Genomic DNA, 21905 nt, shown 5'->3' on the forward strand with positions numbered 1-21905 from the left:
CCATCTGTTGTGCTCAGGCAAATGGCCTTGCATTCTTGCTTTTATTTGGCAGGCAAGTCCCTAAAGCAGCCCCATCACTGTTCTTAGTTTTGGAATTAACAGGCATAGATATGACCCAAACAAATGTACAAGTGAACTGTCCCAGAGCTCAGGCTGCCTTTGGGATTGCTGATTGAGAGCTGAGCACCTCTTGAAAAATTGTAAAATGTTCTGATTCTGAGTTAAATGGAACTTCCTATGCATTCTTTGGTTCCTGGCTGGAAAGACACCTGGTGACTGCCTGTTCACTTTGGGTGCCTTGGCATTTATTAGGGGAGCCGGGTTTAGAGTCGAAGGCTTTGGGTCAGTGCTTCTCTTCAGCTGAACTTAGCTTTTAATAGCAATATTCACATGGCCTTCAGTCTAACAGTTCCAGACAGTGCTCTCTACTGTCGTATTTGCTTCAGAAATAACCATCTCCCTCCACTGACCAGGTAGAGGACCTAAGTGATATTTTAAACCTGGGTCTGTGCAGGCCTGAAGTATGTTAAAATCTGTGGAGAGAAGGAAAGATTCAGATGGTAAAGAACGGGACACTTGAGTTTTCACTGAAAAAAAGTGGCCAGCCTATCCTGGTCTGCCTTTTGGGCCTGCTGTTGTAACCCTTTTCCAGGCCAGTCCTGGTGTAGTGGGCATGCCTTCACCGTATCCTGCCCAGTTGTCCTAAGGTGATGTAGCAGGACACGTAACTTCGAGCAATGCTCACTGCATTGGACATCCTTTCCAGGAGACTGGCTGTACCTGTCCCACTTGAGGATAACATTCAGTCCCTGTAGGGACATTGTGGAACAGCTCACAGTGTCCTTGTATTTTTCACAAATGTCCTCTATGAATCTGTTTCTTTATGTTTTTATCCCTCCCATAAGAGATTTATGGCAATGATAAGAACCTTATCAAGCAGAACAAGGCATTCTTCCATGCCCTGGGTGCCCCTAGAGTCATAGTGCACTCTCCTTGTCCTCTGACTAGCAAATGTGCTGACAAAAGGTCACTTCATGAGAAACACCCTGCCTTGGTGACTTTCCCCAGGGGTTCCTTTGTTTCCCTGTGCCCCCGTATCTGCCTGCATCTTGGCTAAGCCCTTTGTTTGTATGCAAAATTTTGGACCTTGCTTGTCACTAAGTCTCCTTTTTTGTCATCCATGATATACTCAGGGGAGCAGAGTCTTGCTAAAATCTTGTTTAACAGAAGACTGCCTGTATGCTTTGAGGCTGTTTCCTGCAGCAGGAGTTGCAGTCAGAGCTGTCTATTGGGGACTGTGGCAAGTAGGGTCAAGCTCAATAATGCACATCTAGGGCATTTCTTGGTGTGTGACTTCCACTGTCCTGAACCTTGCATTCTTTCGCAGGTGACTGTCATTCATTTTGTACTGCTGGAGTCTAGTGACTGAGGGATACAGATCAGTGAGGAGAGCTAGTTGTTTTTTTGAGCTTGCTAATGTGTGGTATCCATAGCAAGACTGAAAAGTTTTCTTCATTTTTTTCCCCCCCTCTAAGTTCTGCAGTTCCAGTGGAAAACATAACTTGCTTTAAACTGCAAGATCTGCCTGCTTCTCTGAGCCAGCCTAGTTCTCATTGGAGGACTGTGTGTTCTGGGAACTTCCTTCTTGCAGCTTAACATAGCATCAATATGAAACAAGGTCCTGACCACATCTGGTCACTAACTCATTCATCTTCTTTGCCTGGAGTTGAGGAGTGAAGTGCAAATATGGGCAACTGTCAAGAAATAGTGAAGCAGTTATAAACTGCTTCAAAAACTTGAACCATAAGCCTGGGAAACTAACTTCAGACTTATGCACTGAGACCAAAACTGGATGGGGGTGCAGAAAACAATTTTCCCAATGTGCCAACTGTCCCTGCTAGCAGAGATGAAGCTTCTGAGGATCACAGATTCATCATGGAGGCTTATGATGATGAGAATGTATTTTGGCATTGACTTGAAGTTTGGGACTCTTGTTTATGGAAATTCCATCTAATTCAAACCTGGTCAGCACAGCCAGGAAACTGTGATTCTATCTTCGAGCCTAGTTCTTATTCAGCTTACATTTCACCTCTCCAAATGTAGAAGCTAGTTCAAACACAAGAAGTGGCATCACTGCAGTGCATTGAAAAACAAATACACATGAAACAACATCCTTGGTTTTCCCTCTGTTCTAGGTGAGGGTCTGTCCTCCAGATCTGATAATTCAGAGTGTGGAGTGCGTGAGAGCTGCACAGCTTTTTTCTTTACTGTGTGCTGCAAAATATACCAAGATCTATGAGTGAAGTGGAGAATTTGATTATATAAAACCCTGACTGTGCTTTTCCTTGCAGACAGACAACACTAGTGGTCTATATCATGTCTCTGGTGGGGATGATAGTCTACACTTTCACTCTGGATCTAGGCCACCTCTGGGTGGTCTTTGTGACTGCAGGCAATCTAGGGTAAGTTCATGCACAGGCTTCTTTCCTCCATGCTTGAGCTGCTAGGATATGAGGAGGGAGGCAAAAGTCATGGCCCAGAAGGGGCTGGGGAGAGCCACATCCTGCTTGTGGCTCCCATGTGGGATAAGGACAAAAGGAAAATGCATGTAGGGCTGTCTGGCTGATGGACTGTGCTGGGGGTGATGCCCTTCTGTGTTGCTTTTGGGAGATGCTGCTTTTACTACCTCCTTCTTCGCAGCCTCCTGCAGGCTTGGCTCCATGCCTGAGGCTGTGAGCAAAAGTGTGGGGAGGAGGGAGACCTGTGCCACAAAGAGTCAGGCAGCTGTGTGGGCTGTGGCAATGATACGGGAAATGTCCCGAGCAAAAGTCCAGCATCCAGCAGGCATCTGTGATACACTGTGCCTCTTCAGTTTTCTTCCTAGTAGTCACTGAGTTTTCTTTTCTGTGTGTTTCTTTACAGATTTTTCATGACAGGGTACCTTCCCCTGGGCTTTGAGTTTGCTGCAGAGTTGACATACCCAGAATCAGAAGGAACATCATCAGGGCTCCTTAATGTCTCAGCACAGGTTGGTGTTTTTCTTCTTTTTCTTTCTTTTTTTTTTAATAGGCAGAGATATCAAACTATAGTTTCCAGCCCTGAATCCCATTTCTTGTCCGTGATTATTGCTGCAGATCTAAGCACCTCAGAACCTGGCTTTTCAAGCAGCGATCCTTGTGGCATTTGTTTACTGGCACCCGTTCTTTTCACCGTTTTCGTTAAGAAAAATGTCCATCAGGATGCCAGTCATCCTTGCTTTTTCCATCATTGTTCCTAGCAGTTCAGTAAGAGAGGTCTTGCCCTCTGCCCAGAGATGGGCTTTCAGCCTTGAGGGTCTCCTGTCTTATCATCAGCTGAAAGGTGGTATCCCTGGACGTGTTTATAACAAAACTTTAGCCTAACGAGGGCAACAGCTTGTCAGGCCTGTGTGCTCTGATAGTTTGATAAGATAAAGCAGAGAAGCTGCACAGGCTACTTTATAACAGTACAGCTTGACCTTGTGTTTGTAGATCTTCGGTATTGCCTTCACCATTGGCCAAGGGAAGATCATAGATCACTTTGAGACAAAGGCAGGAAATCTCTTTCTTTGTTCCTTCCTGTTCCTGGGGTCCATTATGACAGGTAATTAAACTTCTGAGTGTTCTGCTGTGACTTTTCCCTTTGAACTTGGCATGTGAATTGAAGGGCTTTGAGGGGTGGCAGTACTTTCAGGGAAGGGCAGAACCCACACAGCAGCCCTGTGGCAGTGTCACAGTACTTCTTGAAGCGTTTGGTTTGTGTTGCAAAATGATCCAAGGCTTCTTGCCCTGGCTGCTTTTTGGGGTTTCCAAGATGTACTTTCTGAAAAAGGAAGGACAGAGACTCCTTATTGCACCATATAGATGTGCTGTCTTCCTTTTTAGGGACAGTGGTTTCCCTTGCTCACCATTATGAATTCTCCTTGGGCCTCTTTACCTCTTTGAGCATGAGATAAATTGATTTGGGATCTGCATGGAAATAAAACTACCTTCACATTTTTCTTCCTCTCTTTGTTGAAGCATTCATTAGGGCTGATCTCCGAAGACAGCAGGCAAATGTGGAAAATGAACACACAGTGAGTAATTCTCCTTTCAGTCTCTGTTATGCACCTGCTATTGGCTCAGACAAACCTCAGCCGCTCTCCCTTCTGGGAATGGAGCTGGCCCCTTTCTGAGTTACGATTGTAGCTGTGATTCTATTTTATTGTCCCACCACTTGCCCAGCCTGTGGGGAAGCTCTTTGTTGGCATGTTCAGACAGGTGGATGTAATCTCAGTTTTGCCAGCTGCTGGGAGCCTCTGCTGGCTTACTTTTAATGATCTGCATACTCTGTGGGCTCTGATCTTCTGGGAGTGTGCCAAGCTTTACATGTGTTGTTCTCAGTTAAAGACAGCTGTGGGACAGAGTTGTGTTGGCTTCTCTCCTCTAACCAAACTTTTGTCTTGTTTAGAGCTGGGTAACTACTCTTCCAGCTCCCTGGACAGGCAGGTTGTTCCTCTTCATCCCTGTCTTTAGCTGCAAAGTGGAGTTCTTTGCTCAGGACAGGAGGAAAGTGAGTGGCAAAACCCAAATCAGGGCTTCAGCAGTGTAGCTCCTTACACTTCATGTAGTGGTGTAGGCAAAGCTTCTAGCTTGTGTCAGAAGGCAGGGTAGCAGATCCCTGTGGTGTGATGTTGCAATTACTGCAGCTGTTTGCACGTGGGAGAGGGCCTCCAGTGAATGAACTGCAGTGGATACTCTCAGAAGTTCTTCCTGCAGGGAGAGGAAGAAAATTGGTGGTTTCTTGGGGCACTTCTCCTTAATACTTTGGACTCCTCTTCTAGGATGTTCGCAGAGATGTCCGTTCAGCCATCAGCGAACGGAAGCATCATGAAGCCATCAGCGACCATGACTAGAAAAGTGAATAAGCTCAGTTCTCTGCTGGCTCAAGTCAGGTTTTTTCAGCAGATGATGCTGCCTTTCTCCCATTAATCTTGCCAGTCCAATCTGGAGAGAGACCAATCAGTTCCTCAGGAAGGTGGATTTTCAGTTACAAAATATATGCCTTTTTGTTTGTTTGCTTTGTTTTTATAGAACTATCTGAGCATAAAGGCAGAAAGTAGGATAAGTAGGGGGAATTGATGCTGCTGTGGGTAGTTGTTGTGCATAAAGTTCTAGAGTAGACTGGGAAAAGTAAAGGGTGTAAATTTACTTAGTTTGGGTAGAGTGGCGTCTCCTGTTGTCTCAACTTAAGAATAGTTCTTGCTTTTTCTGCTCCGGGGCTGACAACTTCAGATGATTGTAGGAATGGTAAGCATCAGGGTTTACGCAACTAAGATAGAAGACTGCTGCTCTCCTGGAATCCTGGTATGAGTAGACTTAATGGGAAGAGACTTAGTTCAGTTGAGCTAGGGTAACAAGCAGTCTGTTTCATCATGTAATCTGTAATCATCACCATGATTAGCAGTGATGAAACAAGATAAAATGTAAGGTAAGCCATCCTTTCTCTTCAAGCCCTCTGGCGGCAAGGTTGTCATGAGAGTTCTGGTGACACAGTTAATTCATAACATGTTTGTAGAAGATCCAGAAAATATCAAGGTTGTGTCACCTAGTGGCATTGAGGCCCTTTCCCTTCTTGTCAGGCGTTTATCTTGCCAGATGAATTGTACTCTTTTGACACTTTTTGTATAAATCTAAAATAAAGTTGTAAGAGTTTGCTACTGGAGAGGAGGTGTTGAGACCAGAACAGAAGTAGTACAGGTCACTTCCGTAACCCTAAAAGCTTCCAAAACTGACTGCAGTAAGAACCAGAGGGATGCATATGAGGTAGTGGGTCTCATCAGTCAAAAACTTCAGTGACAGCACCTTCCCTTGAGGACTCATGTTCTGTGGAAGTCATGATAGACACCTCTTCCACCTCCACTACAAATGGCTGGGCATACCAGGTTATTTCTCAGGCTTAACAGCCAGCGTCAAATGCTTGACGTATTGAAGTGAGGCTGAACCTGGTATTCTGCATTATTATGGATCCCTCAACCAGGTAGGCAGAGGCGCAGTGTGCTGCCTTTGTGGGGAGTTCTGTTAGTGTCAGTACACTGGAGCTTTGCCATGTGGCATGGCTGACTTACCTGTGCTTGGGTGTTTGTACTGGTTTCTTTCTTACCTGTTCTTTTTTTTTTTCCTCCCCTTCACTACTTGCCTCCATGTTTTCTGGGATCTGACTTGTGGCTGTTGTTACAGAGACTTCAAGGCAGCAATCAGATCACGGCTTATGGACTGTAGCTTGTAACCCCAATCCCATCAATTCCCATTCCTGTTTACTAGCTCACATACAAAGGTAGGAGAATCACACTAATTTGCTTGTCTGAAAACTCACGGGTGGCACAGGCACCAAGCCAATGATACTTCTGGGACAGCAACAGCAGGCATGGAGTGGTGACAGCTGCCCTTCCTGGGTTATGGGTTTGAGAGGAAAGATAAGACAGCTTTCCAGGGTAGTGAACGCCCACCAAGCTTGTGTTGGATGAGGCATTCAAAGAGGTGCAGCACTGCAATGCCTGGTATTGGAGCAGATGAAGAACTGAATTGACAGTAAGTTACAGGGGAGAGGAAATGTGTTCGGAGACCCTTCTTGGATGTAACTTTTACCATCCAGATCTTGTCTGGAAGTGGTACCAGGAGCTCTGTAGAAGAGTTGGCTTTCTTCACAACCAATAACAAAGTCATTGGGTTGGTGCCTTTTGGTATATAAGCACCTGAAAATTGTAAAGTTCTGTGCATGTCTTTCTGTGAATCTTAGTGGCACTTGGCATTTTCTCAGCTGTTGCTTTGGGTGTGGTGCTTTATTACTCACTGCTCTCTGCTTTGCATGCTGGCTGGCTGCTCTGCCAGGTTAACTGGGCTACCCTGTGGTTCTCATCAAATGTGTGTATCATCTTGTGGCCATGATCTATGGGACTAACAGACAGAAGCCACAAGGGTCTCTTGGAGAAAACCGCCTCAAACCCGCTAAGGTAGGGCATGAGTACAGGGAGTGTAAAGCTGCCACACTTTGATGCAAGCATGAGGAGCAGTTACATGCACTAGGCAAGATTTGCCTCTGGGCTGAGCACTTCTAAAGCTGTCCCCATGTCTATGACTTTTTTAGCTGGCATATATCTATCGTGTTCGCTTGGGATGAGGTAGCTGAGGAGCTGTAGCTGCATGAATTAAGCAAGCCTGTTCTAGTATATTGGTAGTTTTTTTGATGTCTGAATCTTATGCTGTTGTCTTCACTGGTAATGGTCCTGTCTTGGTACAACTGCCAGTGTTACTGCTCACATCCCAGCTGCAAAACAGGCATTGTGAGGCTCGGGCATGCTGTGTTATAGCTATTGCAAGGAGAAAACACATTCAGAGTCAGATGTGAGCTTGCAGAGATTGCAGAGTTGTGTAGCTGTGCACCCTGTCCACTGTAATGCTGGTTGTGTAGCCCTGTTGATGACAGCATGTTTTTTTTATATATTGACCCAGCAGCAGTGCAGTCCCATGGTGGAGGTGGATGGTTGACTTACTGTTCTGTGTGGGACCTGTCATCCGGTATTGGGCCTAGCAAGGTTTGAATCTTTCTGGTGTGAAAATAGAAATGATTGGGTGGAGAACTGTCACAGCTTCTAACTGGATGTTCAGCTTTGGTGCAGAGTAGGACTGTGAAACAGTCTGATTTCACAGAGTATACAGAAAAGAAACATACACATGCTAATTCTCATACAGAAAGATCTTCACTAAGTCGTATCTTCTGGTGATGAAATAGAAAGTCTAGAATCTGGCTGAGCAGCTGACTTTGTCAGAGGGAAGAGGAATGTATAATGCCACAGCATCAGCGAAAAGAGTCGGTATTGTTATCTGCCTGCACTGTCTGCCCAGGAACCACAGCTTCCAGGCAGCTGCCTGTCAGAGCTTTTGGTGACTGTCAACACTGCAGGATGGTTTCCTTCTCTTCCTGCAGGACCTGCCTTGTGCTCGCGAGCACTTTGTCTTCTGTCAGTGCCTTTTTGCTGCTTAAGGTTAAACAGATGCTGCAATTGAACTTGTAGTGGATCTAAATGGCATTGTGAACACTGTTCTCTATTGAGAAGTCTGTAATGTAGTTCCAAAAGTCCTCTCATTTGTGTCAGTTCCTAGAGCATCAGCAGGGTTAGCTTTCTGTATCTCAGGACACTTGAATCAAATGCCCACAAAGACTCATTATCATGTAAAATGGGCTATATTTTACTGTAAGTGTATCTGAAGCCATTCCAGCATTCTATCTTGGTGTTTCACAGTAGTGAATTGGGATCCATATTATTGTCATGTTTATGCTGCGTACAGCCTGTGCTCATCTGTTCCTGGTTTCCAGCATCTATGCAAACTGTCCATTATTGTTTCCTTACATTATGCAATAAACATCTTTGCTGATTTTTGTAATTGTTTTAAGTCAGAAGTGCCTTTCTACAAGAAAGCTCTTAAGCAACAATTCTTTGGAAATACTTCTAAGCTTATGTGAATCCTTTTTTTTTTTCTTTTTTTTTAAGAAACAAGTTATCGTGCTTGTTTGCTTGTGCAGAATCTCAAGGTGTCTTTACTGTCTTTTCCTTCAGACTGGGCTTTGCTAGCTCTCTTTGAATATACAAATTGGATTGAAGTGTATTCAGGAAACTTTACATCGATTTCATATAGTAGGAGGTTTTTTGTGGGTTTGTGTGTCTGTGTGCATCAAGAGCCTATTTTTGATAGCAGACTGTAGGTGGAAAAGTGATTTCTGGCTTGTCCTGGCTTTTGAATTGCAATAAAATTCAAAACTTTTGTCTGAAGTGCTACTCTACCAACAGGGCTGAGCACTAACGAGTGTAGGTGATTCTGAGCAGGTCAGTGGCCATCCTAGACATGCAGCCATAATAAGGGATTTGCTTAAAACGAGGCTTAAGTTCTGCTGTGTTCTCAAACTGTGTCCTGGATAGGTCAGGACTCAGTCAGGGCTCAGTACCATGTATTGATGGTTGTGCATTTGTCCAGTATGAAGTTGGGTCTGCTGAATCTCAGTGGAACACCCAAAACTATGTTGCCTTTTCATCCCTATGATAGTGTAATTTAGAGGCTGGCCACGACACCGTGGAAAGCATTCTACTCCTGTAGCATACTGGAGTCCCTTGGAAGCTGGAGCATGCTCCAGCTCTAGTGAAATACTGCCAGTAAAAAAAAAAAAAGATGGAATTTTGCATAATAGGCACAGTGTGTGCGCCCTCTCCTGTTTCTTAGACTTCCCTGCACCTTCTCTGTGTTTACTGTATGGCAAGCAGCCTTCTTGCAAAGCCATGGGCAGCCACCTGCATGTCCTTTTCTAGTACTGTGTCTCCCACCTGTGGGAGCAGCCTTCCTGTCCCAAGGCATGGAGCCCAGTGTCCTGGCCTAAACCGTCACCCCTGTATCTCCATAGCACAGAAGTGTTGAGTTCCCAGAGGTGCTTGGGGAGCCTGTTCAGAGCTGCCAGCATGCTTCTATGACTCACGGTTTTTCTCAAGCCTAAATGCAGCTTTCCTGTTTCTCCTACCTTTAGCACTGCTTCATGCAATTCTTCCTGCCGATGGGAAGTTTTTCCTTTTGTGTGCTTCCTGGCTCTTGCCTCCAGGCATGTCTTTGAAGCTCTTCTGGTCTCACTCTGCATTCGGATATTGCTGCTGACCTCTCCAAAACCTTTTCAGCTGCTGTTTGTGTAAGAAGCTACTTGGAGTGAAACTGTTTTGTAACTCTTGCTTTCATGCTGCCTGGGCTTATCTCAAACAGCACTGTGGATGCAAACCTATTTGTGCACCTCTGACTCCTGCCTCAGGTCTCAGTCTTGTGCTGCAGTGAGTTAACTCAGAGTCCAGGCCGTAGAAGACCCATGTTTACCCTTACAGGTCTGCATGCTGTCTTCTAAATCAGTGACAGTTGAGGTGTCTCAGTGTATCTAGCCAGAACTTGAAGAGATTTCTGAAACCTGCTGGGGGACCTGGGAGTGTAAGGTATAATCATAACTCAGCCTTCAAGGATGCAGCAAGAGGGGCTGATGCGGCCCTACCCAGGGAGGCTGAATTGGAATTGCAGAAGTTCAGCTGTTTTATGCAGCCCCAGGTTGTGTTAATTTGGCAGCAAGCTGTGTTGCCCTTGCTTTTCCTCTGTGAAATGACTGTACAGCTGCTTCTGTTTTAAGGGCAGAAATTGTAGGAAAGTTCAGGTAATCAGGCTAATTCTTTCAGGGGATTTAGGGGAGAAAAAAAAAAAAAAGCAGCCTGGGAGATGAAGAAGCCTCAGACATGCCAGAGAAAAGTCAGAATTGGAGCTAGTTGCTGTGCTGAGCCTCCTGCTGTAAGATACAGAGAGTGCACAGGGTGCAACTTCTCTGGGGCTCCCACAGATACTGCCCTTCTCCATGGCGTGAAGGAAGAGTTCCCATTTCTTCCCTTGCCCACAGAACTGACCCTGCAGCTTCACCACTTTGAGGTCAATCTTGTATTGCTGTGACATCATCTGAGGACTCCTGCAAGCAGCTTTAGAGAAGTGGGATCATTGCTCTGCTCTGCTGCCTGCAGTGTCCCTTGTCTGGGCATGGAATGTTCTGAAAGAGTGAGCCAGGTGCACTCCTGGATTGAGCCCTCAGTGTAGTGCCCAAGTGTGGCCACCCAAGAGCCTAACCATTTTCTTTTTCTCTCTCTGACTTGCAGAAAGTGATGCCAGAAGCCTGCACTGTTCCCATAGTCCTTGAGGAGTCAAAGCTGTGAAAAAGAGGGGTGACAGAGCTGGAGATGCAGGACACCACCCTGCCCTCCTTCTCACCCTTGCTAGCTCCACCATCCTGTTACATGTGAATTCTGGCAGAGGGGCAGCTGGGAACTACTTGTAGAGCATGACAGAGTGAAACAAGAAGGGAGTTGCTCCCTTCAGTTATACCTCTGCACCTTGCTGTTCTGGAGACTGCGCTGAGTGAGAAGTTGGGAAAAGTCACTGCTCCCCTTCACCCCACGTATGCTTGGAAGAAAAGCACACATTCTCAGAAAAGCCCCAGTTTCAGGCGAGTCCTGAGCAGGTGAGGGTGGCACCATGCATGTGGTCTGTGCCTCCTCTCCCAGGGAAGCAGTGACACAGAATGCCAGTGCTGGACTGTGAGCAGCCCTGGGAGAGCTGTGACCAGGCTCTCAGGAAGGGAGATTGTGCTGAGTTCCTGTGATGTCCTCCATGTTGCACAGGTGATGGTAGGGGGCAACACCAGCCAAACAGTGCAAAGCAGTGCAACTGCCAGTGCCAGTTTTTTATATGTGGGTGTAGATAAAGATCCACCTAGAATTCACTCGGATTGCTCTGATGTTCCTGGATAGTAGGAATAAATGAGAGACACCAATAGATCTCCTACTAGAGGCAAGGGTTAGTGTCGTGGCTGCAGCCTGAGCCCAGATCAGCACTGGGCTAGCAGCAGGAGTGACTCAAAGCACAAGCTCTCAAGGCTGAGGATCATATCTTCCTCCTTAATGACGAAGTGCCTTTTGCAACTTTTAACACTACACAAAAGCCTTTGTGGAATATCAGATGACCTGTCAGGGCAATGTTGCCCTGCGCTGTTATGGTGAGATGTTTTTAGCACAGTGGGAATGAGTATGGAGGCTTCTGCTTTGTACTAGAAGCCTTCCTAAACACCAGCATATGAGACAGAACTGTGGGTATCTCCCAGTCACAAGCATAGACCCTCAAAACCCTTTACCTTCCTTTCCAGCAGCCATCCCTTGGTGGAGACATCAAGTGTACTTATACCAATATCACACGGTTATGTACTTCTTACTGGAAAAAAACCACAAATGCAGACTGGATGAAAATACACTTTAAAAAAAAAATCCTTTTTTTGATAGTTTGGGATTGAGGATGTGGTCTAAACTGGCTTTTAAATATAATTTTTATATGAAATAAAAACATTTTAAGTACACAATGAAATATGACACTTTTGAATTATAGGGTTGAAACTGTCTGGTTTTTTTTTGTTTGTTTGTTTTTTGTTTTTAGTAGCCTGAAATGCAGAATAGAAAAAATCATCTATTTGCCCACTGCTGCTGTTACACTCTTTCTTCCTTTTATTTTTCCCCCTTCTTCCTCCCAGGGATAGGCTTCTCCCCTAGCAGGTCCTGCTGGTTCCTTCCTACCTTTTGTACACTGCCCATCTGCTCTAGACTTTCATCTAGCTAGCTCTAAGCAACTTGTTCCCATTTGTTTGTTGTTACAGTTGCAGCTCATTGTGAAGGAAGCTCAATCCTTGCTCCTGATGTATGCAGTTTGTTGCCATTAGAATGCTGCAGCAGTGAGAGCTGCAACAACTCTCTTTGGGTGTGCGTGCTATGTTCAGTCAGAGCTGGAGCTTTGGTGGAAGGGACTTGGTGAATGACAGAGGTGCTGTAAAGCAGGATAACATGTCCTGCAACATGTGACGAGGCACCACTGAACACACCACCTTGTTTTCCCATTGCCCAGTGACCTTTAGTACCTCCCTGCACCAGGGACTGACTGCCCTCTGTGCTCCACAGTGAGGATGAGAGCACTAAACTCTAGAAATCTAGAACCACTTGTTCCAAAGTTGAAGAGCATTTACCTGCTGCTGAGTAGCACAAATACAGACATTGCACCTATCAGTTTTCTGTCATTTATTAGAAATGGCCCCTGCACAGAACACACACATGCAAGTTACACAGTTGGACTATTGCAGCACATATTTCTCCTTCCTATCCAAAATGTTCAGTGGACCCTGGGTGGCTCTGTACCTCCTCCCCATGGGTGCAGCAGGGGCAGGCCTTAGCATTTTCATAGGCATGCCCGAGGCATTCCCTGCCCTCCTGCAGGGAGGCAGTCACCAAGCACTCCCTGCAAGCTTGGACAGGCTCCTGTGGGGGCTTGTCTTTGACATCAGTCAGCTGAAATGCCTGGACAAGATAAAACACTCAGTAGTGAAGGATGATTGACAGAGTCCAACATCAATCTGCCACTAGGACTGGCATCCTGGAGAAGTTCAGAGCTTTAGTGGAAGTTTGGCAGTGAGACAGTGCTGACCTTTACAGTGCACTCAGTCTCAGTTTTTCTTCTTATTTTCTGACAGTGCTTCTACCTCTAGGTATTGTAGCCCAATCAGCATCCCCAGGATAGAGAAACCTGTGATAGAGATAAAGCATGAGTTGTATTAAAAAAAGGCTGCACAGATGGGACACGCTGAACACCTCCTCCTTGCCCCACAGATAGTTCTCAGGGAGCTGAGAACTCCGAGAAAGGTTGGGGGTGGGCAGCAGGATGGGGGCCTCTGCTTACTTGCTACCATGAGAGGTGCCATGACTCCAATCGTCAAGGCTGCAGTGTGGTAAATGAAGACTTCAGAGAGGAAGTGAACAAGGGCCATGAAGAAGGTGAAGAGTGTGATGTAGTAGAGGCTGTTGGAGCAGAAAGAAGCAGGTTAGCAAACTCACAGCACCAGGACAACAGGCAGCAAAGCCACACACTGCCTGTTCTCGTCCTCTCTGTGGAGCACAGAGGGCAGTCAGTCCCTGGTGCAGGGAGGTACTAAAGGTCACTGGGCAGTGGCTGGGAAAACAGTGTGGCGTGTTCAGTGGTGTGCTGTCACTGGCATTATCTGCCTGGAGGCAAGCAAAGGGGCAGAGCGCTGATGGCATAGGAAGCAGGAGGGCACACCAAACAGGGTGAGAACCGGCTGAGCCGAGGAACGGGGCGACAAGACGGGGCTGACTAAGGGCGCGTCACCCGGGACGTCTTCCCACCCCGCTCCACTACCCCCTATGGGACAGCGGCGGGCTCCTCCGGCCCCGCACGGCCTATGCCCGGCGACACGCGGCCCTCGGAGCGCGGCACCCAGCGCTGCCCCACCCGCGCCCGGCGCCGCCCACGTACGTTTGGTTGCGGATGTCGATGGCGCACAGGCAGCGGATCACTGAGGACAGCAGCGTCCAGATGCCGAACGTCCGCGCCTGCAGCCCGTTCACTGCGCACAGGGAGGGAAAAACCGCGGTGAGGAGCGCTCTCGCCAACGGGGAGAGCGTCCCTCCGGCTGCAGGCCGAGCCCTTACCGAGACCGGGGCTGCTGGTATAGAGCTTCTCCGAGAGGAAGCTGTGGTCGCGGAAGCTCTGCAGCGTGTTCCCGGCGGCGATGACAGACACCATGACGAGCCAGCTGCGCAACACGTTCAGGAAGCGGCTCATCCTGCTGCTGCTGCCGCCGCCGCCGCTGCGGCCCCGCGCCGCGCTCCCGCACCGGGGCTCCGACCCGCGCCGCCCTCCTGCGCTCCTATTGGCTGCGGGTGTGTCGCTCCACGCGCGCGCCACGAGGCCGCGAGGGCCACCTCCGCCAATCGAAGGCCGCTTCGCGCGGGGCCCGGTCCCGCCCCCACGCTGCTTGTCGCTCGGGGTGGTGGAAGCGTCGCGCGTGCGCGCTGGAGCGGGAGGGACGGCGCCGGAGGCGCACGCGCAGTGAGGGCGGGGCGGGGCCGGCCGCCGCCGGTTGTTGTAGTAACGGGGAAGCGGCGGGAGTGGCCACCGGATCGGGCTGCGCCGATGGGGCTATGAAGAAGCGGGTACGGCGCGCGGGAAGCTGGTCCCGCGGCGCCGGGGCCGGAGCGGCGGCTCTTAGGGCGTCTCTTCTGAGGCTGTGGGGCAGGCCGGGGCTCGACCGCCCCGTCGGGCGTGGCCGGCCCGGGGGCTGCTTCCAGCCCGGAGGGCCGTTGGAGCGTGGGGAAGGCGCGGAGCGGGCGGGGCGCGTCTCTGGGGCGAGGCTGTGGGGAGTGGGGGGGCTGATGGGCGCGGGCTGGGAGCGCCCGGGCTGTGCGGCCCGGCTGGAGCTGTGCGGCCCTCGGCTTTCGCTGCTCGGCCCGGCTGCGCGCTCAGGGCGTTAATTCCTGTTGCAGGTAACAGCTGCTGTCAGATCCCTGGGATCTGTAGGAGGGATCTCTGAGGCCGCCGAGCCGGCTGCATGAGAGCGGCCGGAGGAGATGCCGGCGGGCGTGGCTCGGGGACTGGAGGAAAGCGGCTCGTCCTCAGAAGAGGAGGAAGAGGAGGAAGATGCTGGAGACGGGCTGCAGTAAGTGGAGAACAAACTCCCTCTTATCTCTTGCTGTGTTCCTTCCCCTGGTCCTACCTGTGGAGGAGCTTGATTCTGGTCATGTCTGCAAGCTGTGGGCAGGCAGCATACATTTAGAGCCTGAAAGCACCACGTTCTTCAGAGCTGGGCGTGCGGCTGGGCTGCTCTAAACATTCTGGTTTTTTTGATCTTTTTCTGTCATGCTCCTGAGCTGGGAAATTCTTTGATGATAGCATGAATGGAAATTCATGCCCTTCTTTGTTTGTTTAGTTTTAATTCCCTTTAGAGAAGGGAAATATACTTTGTAGTGGACTGAAACACAATGTTATGTGCCATTTTTTGAAAACTGTCTTGTGAGAGCTCTAATATTTTTGCTTAGCTTCTGGGGGCCCCTATTTGTGTCTAGTGTATGTCTGTTTTTATTTTTGCTTGGGAAGGAATTGCTCTCTTCCTCTTTCTCAAAGTGAAATCCCATTTCTGCTTCAGCTGCACCTACTTTATTATGTCTTGTTTGTTTTCTTCTCATTACATATTGTGACCCAGTGTCTAGCTGCAAACAGCAGTGCCTTAATGCCCTTGTAGAGAGATATCACTTTGTACTAAAAAGTTGGCTTGGAATTGCTAGATTCTTACGGATGAATAGCTCAGCAACTGCCTTCGACTAGAATGTGTCTGCATTAAGTGACCAAGTGTCACGCTAGGAATGAATGACTGTCACCTGGAGGATTGCCTGAGCCTTGGTAGCCTTACTGCAAATCCTCAGGGCAGGCTTAATGTAAAGTCCCCTTCTGTTGCCTCAGCTCATTTCCCACTTACATAAGGCTCTGTCCTGCAGTGTAAATTCTGGAATCCTCCTGGGTCCCTTCCAGTCAGAGTAGCTAACTGCACTCCTTCAGTTACTTCTGAAGGTAGCAGAAGCAGGTGGTGGGGTTGTAAACTTGGTTTGTCAGGGGGTAACTTGGTAAAGAGGATCAAGGTTACTCTGAAGAAGGCTTATTTTGTCACAGCATCAGAAAGTTGTCCTTTATCTCTGTTCCTGCGTTGTAAGTGAAGGATGTGTTTTGTCTTCTGTAGTGTCCCCAAACCTTTGGTGATGATAATCTTGCATGTTCATATGCCAAATACGTCTGTCTAGCATCGTGCCAGTCTTTCAGTTTCTTTTTATCTGTGTAGATAGACATAGGTATCTTCCCAGCCCCTCTGTTTCTGCTTCCTGTTAACTTTTTCATGGTTCTGTTTCTATGAGCAGGGAGTAACATGAAGCTTTGTTTGCCTTCTGTCATCTTAGACTTTTGTATAATTACTTCTAACTTTCAGTGTGCATGTCCTTCATGAGGACATTATAGTTTCCAACATAGACTTGATGTTTTGGGCAGAACAGATCACTGTGTTGCAACCTGTAGCTGACTTGGCTGTGGGCATCGTTGTCAAATTCTGAGCTTTTCACTGCATTTGACAGAAATTTAAAAAGGAGGGACAGACAAATTCATGGATCGTGTGGAGCCAAATCTCTTCCAGTCTGTCAAATTCAACACAATTGCCCTTTTGCTCCTCTCAGAGTCTCTGGTTACATGCAGGAAGTATGCTCAGGTTTGCATGTTTTTTTTTAAATTGGAGACTGGAATTGGCATTGTAAGGTTTGACTGTGTGGATATCAGTAATTGTAGTCTATCCTGAACTATAGATCTTGTTCTCAGGCTTTAATTCAAGAGAACACGTTACTGTGAAAATCTGTGAAGTTTCTTCCAAATCATACTCAATAAAATCAATATAAATGAAGCAGAATTCCCATTTAAAATGGCAAGAGCTACCTACGAAGAGGGTGATTTAGAAGATTCATTTCATAGTTGAGTACACCAGAGTGCTCAGCGTGTGTTTGTCTGCGTGTCCTGCCTGGGGGCTAGCTGGGCAAGTGTGGGCAAGTATGGAGAACTGCTGCATCATCGTGGTAACCATTGTGTGCGTGTGAGGTTCAGCATCTGCTAGTGCTAACTATCTTGCTGTTTCAGGGATCATCCGTGCATCAGGTGGACCGGTGGCGGCTGCAGGCGGATCCCCATCTTCGTGTTTCATGCTGATGCCATTCTGACAAACGACAGCTACCTCCGCCTAATTGGAGGTGGGTGCGGCAATTTAATGGCTTTTGGCCTGAAGGTGTGAAGCAGGAAATCTCTTACCTGGATGTTCCCTCTCTTTGTGGGGAAGAGGGCATGCTGGAGAGAAACGTCTAATCTTGTTGCCTCTGAGCACTGAGACATTCAGAAATGCTTGGCCGGTCAGCGAATGTTTATTGTATATTTAGATTGTGCCTGTTTTTGCCCTTCTGATGAGTTTGGGTTGGAACTGTGTGGTTGCAGATCGTATTTGAAGGTTGTGCCACTTACGACCATAAGATAAACTGACTGGTTGATTGTTGAGAACTTAAAATCAATTCTTCCAGTGAGTTTTATGAGAGTTTCATCAGGAAATGGAGTCTCCTTCCCCCCTAATTACCACCTACTGTGACAATAACAGTAGTAAGCTTTAATAGCAAGTCTGTGCCTCAGAGCCTGGCAAGTTTGAGTAAGGCTGTAAGTCTATGATTGTTGTTGTAGCAGCTCTGCCATCAGGAGACCAAACCTGTCCAGTGTCAAATAAGGAAGAGCTTCTATATAAGGCAAAGTTATTATAAGGAGTCGCTCCAGATTGCGAGAGTTAGCACTGGTGGGTGTGTGCGGCTGGGAACTCATTCTAGATGTGCTGAGTTAGGGAAAAGCTGAAAATCCTCCCAGGTTTTTTGATGCTGACACCTTGTAATCTCTTGCTTCTCCCTTTCTTTGATAATTGGTAAACTCATTTCTAATGTCCTAGCCAACTAGAAGTGCTCCTGACTCCTTTGGGTAAGGCGTGGAGGTGACTTGTGTGTAGAAACTCCTTTTTGATGTGAGTTACAGACATGCTTGGTGATGGCAGAAACTGAAGGTGATTGCACCTTTTGTTCTAACTGGAGTCTGGTATCCTCCTGCTTTTCCTCAGGCTGTGGGTCTTTATTTATTTAATTTTTTTTTTTTTTTTTAATTGAACAAGCTTGCTATGGGATAGCACAACTTACATTTCCTTTAGGGCTCTGTGCAGTCCTGGATGATATTTCTACTCTTTTCTTTAGGCTTATCTTTGTTGGTAGAACTTGTTTACTGAGGCTTTATCTAACGTTCATCTTTCTGTTCCTGGTTTGAAGTCATTTGTAAAGTACCTTGAAAAAGAATCACTTGAAAAAGTGATTCTGTTCTAGTTCGTTGATTTCTGCCTCTATTTTCTTTGCACTCATTTATGGATTAACAAATCCTTTTGTACTACAGCTTTTGGTGTATCTTATGCTCCAATGCTGCTTACTGAGTTTGATTTTATGGTTTTTTTCTATTTAATTTCTATTCTATATAGAATTCTATATTTGTATATTTTTTTTTTCACCTATCACCTTACTTATTTCTTACTATTTTTCCCCAGTTATGTATGGGAAGATGAACACAATTTAACGATACATGAACAAAAATTCCTAGTGTTTTGTTTTGGTCTTATTTGGCCATTTCTTAGGTCTTAAAAGCTAGCCACATCAATGAGGGGTAGATAGCATGAGTGCTTTTGGCAGGGGATACCAGTCTTCAGTTGAGAAGAGATCATTCTTTGGAGTGTTATAAAGCAGTCTGTGAAGAGCTGTTTAAAAAAGAAAAGAAAAAGAAAAAAACACAACAGCAAAAAAATCCCTCACCCCAAAACTCAGATCTGTGCACTTGTTAGCATGGTTTTCATTTTGGTACGATGGGGTTCAGTGACACAGCACTGTTATACCTGAGGACAGGTGTAAATTACTTTGGTGCCATAGACTTCATGCCTCAGGAGATACACAGGCATTTCCCCCCCACTCTTTGCCTGCTACGTGCATCTACTGTGTGGATGCTTCACTGTAAATTAAGTGCAGCTGTGCTAAGCCTTATGGTGCTCTTTATTTTTTTGGCAGTGTCGGTAACTTCAGTTAATTTTTTCTAGGTGCAGACTCTAATATTGTGTCTTTTTCCCTGTTAAGAGCGTTATCACTTGTCCTATAAGATTGTGCGAACGGACAGCCGCCTCGTGCGAAGCATACTGACTGCACATGGATTCCATGAGGTGAGTGCTGGGCTGGAACCTGGGTGAATATATGTTCGTTTCTGTGTCAAGTTAGAACAAGGAAGATTCTTGGGAAGCCTCTCAGTGATGTGTTTTGTTTTTTTTCCCCCTTTCTACCACTGCCCTTTGTGCTTTGTCACTCGGAGAGGAAATATGTTGTGAAGCCTGCAAAATTAGGGAGAAAAGGGATATCAAGGTTGTGTGTTGTGTGTTTCTCTTCTTGCTTTAGAGCACTGCCTCATACCTTTAGGAAGATCTGAAGAGTTTTGCCTCTCAGCCTTTACCAAGCTAACAAGTGTTCTTGCAGTGTTTTATATTTGTCTCCTAGCACCTGCCTTGCTCTAAAGAATGTTCTGTCTGCAGCTTATGACAATTGAGAGAAGCGTTTGGATGGTAGTTTTTCTACTGAATAAAGCAAAGTTGAGAAATCTGATCTCCCAAGTTTCCTGGAGAAATCTAAAGTGCTTTTTAAATTGGATTTAGATGGTCTATAAAAAGAACAGAATCACCAGCCTGTTTTAAAAAAAAAAAACAAAACAAAACCAAGAAAACAGTATGTTTATTTTCTAGCATCACTGTATAGTAGCTTAGGACAAGAATCTGGCTAATACCCAATATTACAGGTGGGTAGAGGAAATTGTCTTAAACTGGAATTGCTCTGGTCCCACAGATGCAGGGACACAGTCTGTAGGACAAACAGTGGTGCTTCTCACTATTTCCATGGTTTTTATGTGTGGGTCTCTTGTGTTGCCCTTTTTTAGGTGCACCCTAATAGCAGCGATTATAATCTCATGTGGACAGGATCACACTTGAAGCCCTACCTGCTGCGTTCCCTTACAGATATCCAGAAAGTGAATCATTTTCCCAGGTAAGGTCTTGATAACAAATTTTGTTGTATGTCTTTGTCATGGTTTGTAGTAATGCGAGCATAGCTCTTTTTTTTTTTTTTTTTTTTTTTGTCATATTTTAAAGTCCCAGCAGACTGAATTTGTGCTACATGCTGTTTTCATTCTGGGAATTTGAATGAGATATGTGAGTTTTAAGTGCATGTCCATAGCCCAAATATTGATTTATTCCTCAATCCTCTCTACTTGAGGAGAAAAGTAAACTGTCTGGGAGCTTGGAGTTCTTAGTTGTGGTTATATGCCGCTGATTTACAAACAAGTTTACAAACACCATTGTAACTATTTGCTTCAGTCCCTCTTGAGCATAGCTAAAGGCTCTGCAGATGAGAATGGTTATTAATGCATCCATAGAATAGAGAAAGAAAAGCAGAAGAGTAGCTGTAATTTAAGTTGTTGGCCTATGAGAGGAATGCAGATGCTTTAGTGATAGGCTGTTGCATTGTGTCTGGGTTTTTTTTTGATTTGTTTCTTGTTTTGTTATTTTTTTTATTCTGGGGAAAAAATAACAAGTTTCTTGTTCTGGATCTTCAGGTCATATGAGCTGACACGAAAGGACAGGCTTTACAAGAATGTCTGTCGTATGCAGCTGTCCCATGGATTCAAGACGTTCCATATCTTACCTCAGACCTTTATCCTCCCAGCAGAGTACCAGGAGTTCTGCAGTAAGTTGAGAGTTGCTAGTGATACCCAGACCTGAAGCAAAGTGACTGGCTAGGGGGAGCGGTATTACTCGCGAGTATTCTAGTTTGTTGATCACTTCAGTGGTTGATGAGACTGGAAAGACAGTTGAAAAACTCACATGATTTCTTTGTATTGCTTTTACTCTGCTGCCTATTCCTGCTTGTGTAAGTTCTCAAGAAGCTGGTTGAGGGTTGTGGCTCCAGAATTGAGTTTTCTTTGTTCACAGTGTTGATGATCAGCTTCGTAGCATCTCTGACTAGTGTCTGGGAGTACAGAAGTGCAATGACAAATGAGTTACAGGGCAGAGAAAAGTGTGTCAGTAATAATTGCAGTGATTCCTAAGGAGTAAAAATAAAGTAGATTGATCTGCTCCTAGAGTTTTGAAGTCTTATATGAAGGCAACATCTTACTCCTCTGTAAATAAGCAAAATGTGGAAGGTGTTTCAGACTTATGCTGTTTTCTTCTAACCAGGTACCTACTCTAAGGACAGAGGCCCATGGATAGTGAAGCCTGTGGCCTCTTCCAGGGGTCGAGGTGTCTACCTGATAAACAATGTAAGTACTTATCAAAAGGATTACTTTTCATGACTTGGATTGGAAAGGACCTCAAAGATCATCTAGTTTCAACCCCCCTGCTGTGGGCAGGGTCACCAATCACTAAACCAGGCTGCCCAGAGCCACAGCCAGCCTGGCCTTGAATGCCGCCAGGGATGGGGCATCCACAGCCTCCTTGGGCAACACATTCCAGTGCATCACCACCACTTTTCAGTAACACTGTCTACAAAACTGTGTCAGCTTCCATGTGAGAGGAATGGAAACAGCTAAGCAGACAATGGCCATGCTCTGGATTTCAGCAGTGCATTGATGTGCAGTTCAACAGTCCAGAGCCGCTGGCATAGCTTGTCCTGGCCTTTGTGTAATCAAAAGCAAGCTATTTCTTTGTACTCTGCACTTACCTTGCAGCCTGTATGGTGCTTTCGAGTCTTGGCTTACTAGCAGTGAGTTCGTATTTCCTGAGACAGTTATGGGAAACTGTGCTGCTTCATACTTTCTTTTGTGTCTGAC

At 46.3% G+C, this 21905-nt stretch overlaps 3 protein-coding genes across 7 annotated transcripts in view; 2 read left to right on the forward strand and 1 right to left on the reverse strand.

The window, feature by feature from the left end:
• FLVCR2 (FLVCR heme transporter 2) overlaps positions 1-12551 on the forward strand; it is a 32888-nt gene extending 20337 nt beyond the window's left edge. The window contains exons 6-11 of one of the 4 annotated variants that reach the window (XR_007377988.1): positions 2352-2462; positions 2923-3028; positions 3510-3621; positions 4038-4093; positions 6237-6333; positions 10718-12551. Coding sequence is in view for 3 of the 4 variants with exons in the window: in XM_048950220.1 (XP_048806177.1) it covers positions 2352-2462; positions 2923-3028; positions 3510-3621; positions 4038-4093; positions 4468-4608 (526 nt within the window). In the remaining variant the exon portion in view is untranslated. The other 3 variants (XM_048950221.1, XM_048950222.1, XM_048950220.1) reach the window with 3 other exon arrangements.
• A 110-nt stretch (positions 12552-12661) lies between these two features.
• ERG28 (ergosterol biosynthesis 28 homolog) lies at positions 12662-14306 on the reverse strand. Its single transcript, XM_048950225.1, has 4 exons — positions 14102-14306; positions 13926-14016; positions 13332-13450; positions 12662-13178 (listed from the first exon to the last, which is right to left on the reverse strand). The coding sequence occupies exons 1-4, from the start codon at positions 14232-14234 to the stop codon at positions 13099-13101; spliced, it is 423 nt and encodes a 140-aa protein (XP_048806182.1). The 5' UTR covers positions 14235-14306; the 3' UTR covers positions 12662-13098.
• A 182-nt stretch (positions 14307-14488) lies between these two features.
• Positions 14489-21905, forward strand: part of TTLL5 (tubulin tyrosine ligase like 5) — a 119748-nt gene continuing 112331 nt past the window's right edge. For both annotated transcript variants that reach the window (XM_048950218.1, XM_048950219.1), the window contains exons 1-7: positions 14489-14605; positions 14936-15108; positions 17118-17227; positions 19172-19254; positions 20016-20122; positions 20691-20821; positions 21313-21395. In XM_048950218.1, coding sequence (XP_048806175.1) covers positions 15020-15108; positions 17118-17227; positions 19172-19254; positions 20016-20122; positions 20691-20821; positions 21313-21395 — 603 coding nt within the window. In that variant the 5' untranslated portion in view covers positions 14489-14605; positions 14936-15019. The remainder of the gene's footprint in view (positions 14606-14935; positions 15109-17117; positions 17228-19171; positions 19255-20015; positions 20123-20690; positions 20822-21312; positions 21396-21905) is intronic.

The sequence above is a fragment of the Lagopus muta genome, chromosome 6 (genome assembly GCF_023343835.1).
Source record: "Lagopus muta isolate bLagMut1 chromosome 6, bLagMut1 primary, whole genome shotgun sequence".
Classification (NCBI taxonomy): domain Eukaryota; kingdom Metazoa; phylum Chordata; class Aves; order Galliformes; family Phasianidae; genus Lagopus; species Lagopus muta.

Bases quoted from the DNA above. Each gene is read 5' to 3' on its own strand.
- ERG28 (XM_048950225.1), bottom strand. From the start codon at position 14,234: ATGAGCCGCTTCCTGAACGTGTTGCGCAGCTGGCTCGTCATGGTGTCT. The intron at 14,017-14,101 runs GTAAGGGCTCGG...CCCTGTGCGCAG, and splicing joins TACCAGCAGCCCCGGTCTCG to TGAACGGGCTGCAGGCGCGG. The intron at 13,451-13,925 runs GTACGTGGGCGG...CTGCTCCAACAG, and splicing joins ATCGACATCCGCAACCAAAC to CCTCTACTACATCACACTCT.